The sequence below is a fragment of the Ranitomeya imitator genome, chromosome 2 (genome assembly GCF_032444005.1).
Source record: "Ranitomeya imitator isolate aRanImi1 chromosome 2, aRanImi1.pri, whole genome shotgun sequence".
Classification (NCBI taxonomy): domain Eukaryota; kingdom Metazoa; phylum Chordata; class Amphibia; order Anura; family Dendrobatidae; genus Ranitomeya; species Ranitomeya imitator.
In genome coordinates this window covers 393,739,685-393,745,684 of record NC_091283.1, presented here as the reverse complement: position 1 = coordinate 393,745,684, position 6,000 = coordinate 393,739,685, and the positions used below count along the sequence as shown (strand labels likewise).

At 39.9% G+C, this 6,000-nt stretch overlaps 1 protein-coding gene across 1 annotated transcript in view; it reads right to left on the bottom strand.

The window, feature by feature from the left end:
* Positions 1-1,931: 1,931 nt before the first annotated feature.
* Positions 1,932-6,000, bottom strand: part of LOC138666657 (zinc finger protein 850-like) — a 137,545-nt gene continuing 133,476 nt past the window's right edge. The window contains exon 20 of the mRNA XM_069754847.1: positions 1,932-3,834. Within this exon, the coding sequence (XP_069610948.1) occupies positions 3,305-3,834 (530 nt within the window). The 3' untranslated portion in view covers positions 1,932-3,304. The remainder of the gene's footprint in view (positions 3,835-6,000) is intronic.

Here is a 6,000-nt window from a genome sequence, read left to right as displayed (position 1 = left end):
TGACCACACAGTTCATTAACTGACCCTTGTCAGTACACAGGGTCCCCCAATTCTGGGTTACCTTCCTGGAGCTCCTGCTCCACAAGCTGACCTCCTGTCAGTATTCTCTCTTGGGGAAGCTGTCTTACTGGGACCACCGTCCTTGTGACCAGGGCACTCATGACAGTCCAGACTCGCAGAAGAAACGGTAGCTTCACAGACTCTGCACATACGGCCTCTCTGTGTGCTGTTCAGGATGTCCGTCCCCACTTGGAACCGTCCAACACACAGGCCACCAGATCCAAAGCCTCATCATGTGCTCCTCAGGATGTCCGTTCCCACCTGGGACCGTCCAACACACAGGCCTTCCAGGACCTTACACACGGACCAATCAGGCCCATACATTCTCCCATGTGACCAGTCCTCAGTCACATTGTATATCTGTAGCTACTCCCACAGGTGGGAGGTGTGTGTGGTTAGTCAGACCCGCCCAGCTCTTCGACTAACCCTGTAAGCCTCTCTTTAAAGCTACACAATGCTTGTGGGACTACAGTTCCCAGAACATTATCAGCTTACAGTGCAGAGGATTCTCCTCTGCAACACATACCGGCCATTTACAATAATTCCAGACATTGTCTCATCACCACAGTTATGCCTGCGACTGCCATGCATTCCCATGGCCTCAATACGCCTCTGTGCACATTCTGAGAACATGCAGTGCCCCCTAGCTGTAACAGGGGTCACTGCATCATAGTATATATGTGTATGCATACTGTGTGCATGTATGCTTTATACTGTCTGTGTGCATGCAGGTGTATACATTTTACCGCGTGCGTTTGTGTGGGGGCTGCACTATACTGCGTATGTATGCATTATACTGTGTGTATGCACAATACTGTGTATGTATGCATTATATTGTGTGTGGGGGGGGCTGCACTATACTGTGTGTGGGGGCTGCATTATACTGTGTATTGGGGTCTGCATTATACTGTGTGGGGGCTGCACTATACTGTGTGTATGTATACAGTATACTATGTGTATGCATTATACTGTATGTGTGAAATGGACTTTATTATACTGTGTTAAGTGGGGGGCTGCACTATACTGTGCATGCATGCATGCATGTGTATACATGTGCATTATACTCTGATAGGGCTGCATTATATTCTGAGAGGGCCGCATTATATTCTGAGGGGGCTACATTTTACTGTGTGTGGCTGCATTATACTCCGAGGGGGCTACAGTATACTCTATGAGGGGGGCTGCAGTATACTCTATCAAGTGCCATGGGGATTGCATTATACTTTATGTACTATATGGGACTTACATTATATTGTATCAAGAACTCTCTGTCCCCATCATTCTTCTTCAGCCAGTGTAAAGGACCTTTCTTCCACAGTTCAGTTGCATTAGACCTACACATATCCTCTTCAGGATAGGAAGATCAATCATGTTGCCTTATTGTTGGTGGTCTGTCTTCATCCCAAGACAGACCTTGTTCTTTATTCTTTTCTTTGTTTTCTACTTATATTGATATATTACTGCTCTAGTGCTCTGTGCAGTGGTGTTATATTTTACGCTGCATAATAATTTTACAAGGATGTATCGGTCTTACTTATATGTGTGTATATATACTGTACATACAGTGCCTTGCGAAAGTATTTGGCCCCCTGGAACTTTTCAACCTTTTCCCACATATCATGCTTCAAACATAAAGATACCAAATGTAAATTTTTGGTGAAGAATCAACAACAAGTGGAACACAATTGTGAAGTTGAACGAAATGTATTGGTTATTTTAAATGTTTGTTGTGGGGCCAAATACTTTCGCAAGGCACTGTGTATACATACATATTCTTTTTGTGTATTTCTATATGTACGTGTTTTAATACAGAGCTTAATATAACATATAATATACAATAATAATATAATATAATAATAATATAAATATTCATCTTTATTTTTATATAGCGCTAACATATTCCGCAGCGCTTTACAGTTTGCACACATGATCATCTCTGTCTCCAATGGGGCTCACAATCTAACCACAATATATATATATATATATATATATATTGACAAGTTTTTTGTCTTCATTTATTCTTTGTAGTTCTGATGAAGGCATCGTTATTGGCCAAAACGTCAATTCTTTTTATACAGTAGATGTACCTATATCAATAAAATATCCTTATGTTTTTTGCATCTAACTTGTAATGTTGAATCAATTTTTTTACATTGTGTATATAGTGCAATGACTAAGGCGATTAAATATATAATTTATCCTTGGGCTCCCATTTTATCTCGATCCACGAATCCACATGTCCGTTTCTCGGTTTAATGTTCCATGCTACTGGGCTTGGTTTCTGGCCCACTATAACCCCGTTAACGGACCAGGAGTATATCGAACGAGGAACTGGTGGCAGTCCTGCAAGGCTGATAAGGTTCTGTTTCACTGGTGTTATTGAAGGAAGCCTCTCAGCCTATTAGGGTTATGGGCGAGTGTGGTACCACGCTAGGGACAGTGTGGGCCACGTCCTCTCACTCCTCGTTCCTCCCTGGGCCTGTGTGGACAGGGGGGTGTAACACTATATTAATCTGACCTAACACGTTTCTGGGCGTGCGGAACGTCACATTGGTACAAGTGGAGACCTTTCTATGTGATGCCGCTAATGTAATATTGACGTCAGGCAGGGTGGCGAGGTTCGGATCCTTCCGATGTGATGGCAGCGGAAGGATTCTGAGTGACTTCTCTGGTGTCTTCCTTCCCAATAGTCTTATATAAGACTGACAATATACATGCACCAGTCACCCATTAGATTAAAACCTCTTACCTTGTATTAAATAGGCATTTAATATATTAATTGGATGTGATATACAGATGTCATTAAGATGTATATACAGCTGTCACCCGCATGGGATTTTTGCCCACTTGGGGGAGCTATTAACTTATTTTTCACCCCCATTTTAATGCTTATCAATGGTCCTTAAGTTGTTAACAGATGAGCTAACTGTTGGATATCAAATGTTCTGATTTATAGAAGCATCTCTCCAATGCCAATGTCACATCGAACAGAAGAGAGCGGCATCAGACAACTTGTTTATGTAAATGTTATATGCTATATATATCTATATATATATGATTCATACATAAGCGTATTATATGAATATTAATTGCTTTTCAAGAACAATCATTAATTGTGTACATTTTCTAATAATCATCTAATGCTCCAAATTGATATACCTCTTTCTTGTAGATGTGTCATTTTATTATAGCATGCATTTTTTTGCTCATGTTTTCAATAAAATGATGAAAAAAAAGAATATTGCTACTTCCCTGTGTGTGTAATTTGATGAGTAACAAGACTTGCTTTCACTGTAAAACGTTTCCCACATTCTGAACATGAAAATGGTTTCTCCCCTGTGTGACGTCTCTGATGCACAACAAGATGTGATTTCTTTGTAAAACATCTCCCACATTCTGAACATGAAAATGGCTTCTCTCCTGTGTGAGTTCTGTGATGTTCAATGAGATGTGATTTTTCATTAAAACATTTCCCACATTCTGAACATAAATATGGCTTCTTTCGTGTATGAGTACTTTGATGTCTAACAAGATATGTTTTCCATATAAAACATTTACCACATTCTGAACATGAAAAATCCTTCTCCCCTGTGTGAATTTTCTGATGTCTAACAAGATTTAATTTCCATTTAAAACATTTACCACATTCTGAACATGAAAATTCCTTCTCTCCTGTGTGAATTCTCTGATGTCTAACAAGATTTGATTTCCGAATAAAACATTTCCCACATTCTGAACATGAAAATGGTTTCTCCCCGGCGTGAATTCTCTGATGTGTAATGAGATGTAATTTCCTATCGAAACATTTCCCACATTTGGGGCATGAAAATGATTTTTCCTTTTTAAAAGCTTTTACACTAGTCCTTCTATGACTTTTCTTTTGCATATTAGTCAGTGATGAAGAAGAAGAATGGACCTTTTCAAAATGGTCAGATGAAAGACTTTTTCTGAGAAGCCATTGAGGAGTATCTGGGATAATGGCATGTTCTTCATATGTATCTGGTGCTATACCATGATCATCTGCTGCAAGATCTGAAAGTATCAGATTTCCCTCTGAGCTTCTGGTACAGTTATCTGTCAAGAATAAAAGTGATTTTATTATTTTCCAATAACACTACATTAAAATCAAAATCATATTTTATACATTTTGAATGCAAATTGTAATGCAGATAAATTATCAATTGACTAAGAAAGTAGGCCTCCAGGTTGTGCGGTTTCAATTTTTCACTTCTCTGTTGAATTCATCTTTTTCATAGGTCCATGATTCGCTATGTCTGTCACCAATCATTAGCAGTTATATCAGGGGTGAGGAACCTTTTTTCTGCCAATGCCATTTGGATATTTATGCCATCATTAGGGGGTCGGGCAAAACTATCAACTTGATAATTACCTGCTATATTTGGTCAAACCTAATGTGATGACTGGAGCGGCTTGTCTTTGGTAGGGCTGTGATGTTAGGTGGTATTAGTGATATTGCTGCTCGTAACTGCTTTTCCAGGTTTGCATTTGTCTCGAGCACAGACTTATAAAGAATGTATGTGGGGGGAGAGGACACAGGGTAGGGACTACACTGTGTGCAGAATTATTAGGCAAGTTGTATTTTAGAGGATTATTTTTATTATTGATCAACAACTATGTTCTCAATCAACCCAAAAAGACTCATAAATATCAAAGCTTAATATTTTTGGAAGTTGGGAGAGGTTTTTTTTTTTTTTAGATTTGGCTATCTTAGGAGGATATCTGTTAGTGCAGGTAACTATTACTGTGCAGAATTATTAGGCAACTTAATAAAAACCAAATATAATCCCATCTCACTTGTTTATTTTCACCAGGTAAACCAATATAACTGCACAAAATTTAGAAATAAACATTTCTGACATGCAAAAACAAAAACCCAAAACAATTAGTGACCAATTTAGATACCTTTCTTTATGATGACATGCAACAGCCTTCCATCCATAGATTCTGTCAGTTGCTTGATCTGTTTACGATGAACATTGCGTGCAGCAGCCACCACAGCCTCCCAGACACTGTTCCGAGAGGTGTAGTGTTTTCCCTCCCTGTAGATCTCACATTTTATGAGGGACCACAGGCTCTCTATGTGGTTCAGATCAGGGGAACAAGGGGGCCATGTCATTATTTTTCTTCTTTCAGACCTTTACTGGCCAACCACGCTGTGGAGTAATTGGAGGCATGTGATGGAGCATTGTCCTCCATGAAAATCATGTTTTTCTTGAATGATACCGACTTCTTCTTGTACCACTGCTTGAAGAAGTTGTCTTCCAGAAACTGGCAGTAGCTCTGGGAGTTGAGCTTCACTCCATCCTCAACCCGAAAAGGTCCCACAAGTTCATCTTTGAAGATACCAGCCCATAACAGTACCCCACGTCCACCTTGCTGGCGTCTGAGTAGAAGTGGAGCTCTCTGCCCTTTACTGATCCAGCCTCTGGCCCATCAAGAGTCACTCTAATTTCATAAGTCCATAAAACATTTGAAAAGTCAGTCTTAAGATATTTCTTGGCCCAGTGTTGACGTTTTATCCTATGTTTCTTGTTCAAAGGTCGTCGTTTTTCAGCCTTCCATACCTTGGTCATGTCCCTGAGTATCGCATACCTTGTGCTTTTTGTTACTCCAGTAACGTTGCAGCTCTGAAATATTGCAAAACTGGTAGCAAATGACATCTTGTCAGCTTCACGCTTGATTTTCCTCAATTCATGGGCAGTTATTTTGCACCTTTTTTGCCCAACACGCTTTTTGCGACCCTGTTGGCCATTTGCCAGGAAACGCTTGATTGTTCGGTGATCACGCTTTAAAAGTTTGGCAATTTCAAGACTGCTGCATCGCTCTGCAAGACATTTCACAATTTTGGACTTTTCTGAGCCTGTCAAATCTCTCTTCTGACCCATTTTGCCAAAGGAAAGGAAGTTGCCTAATAATAAA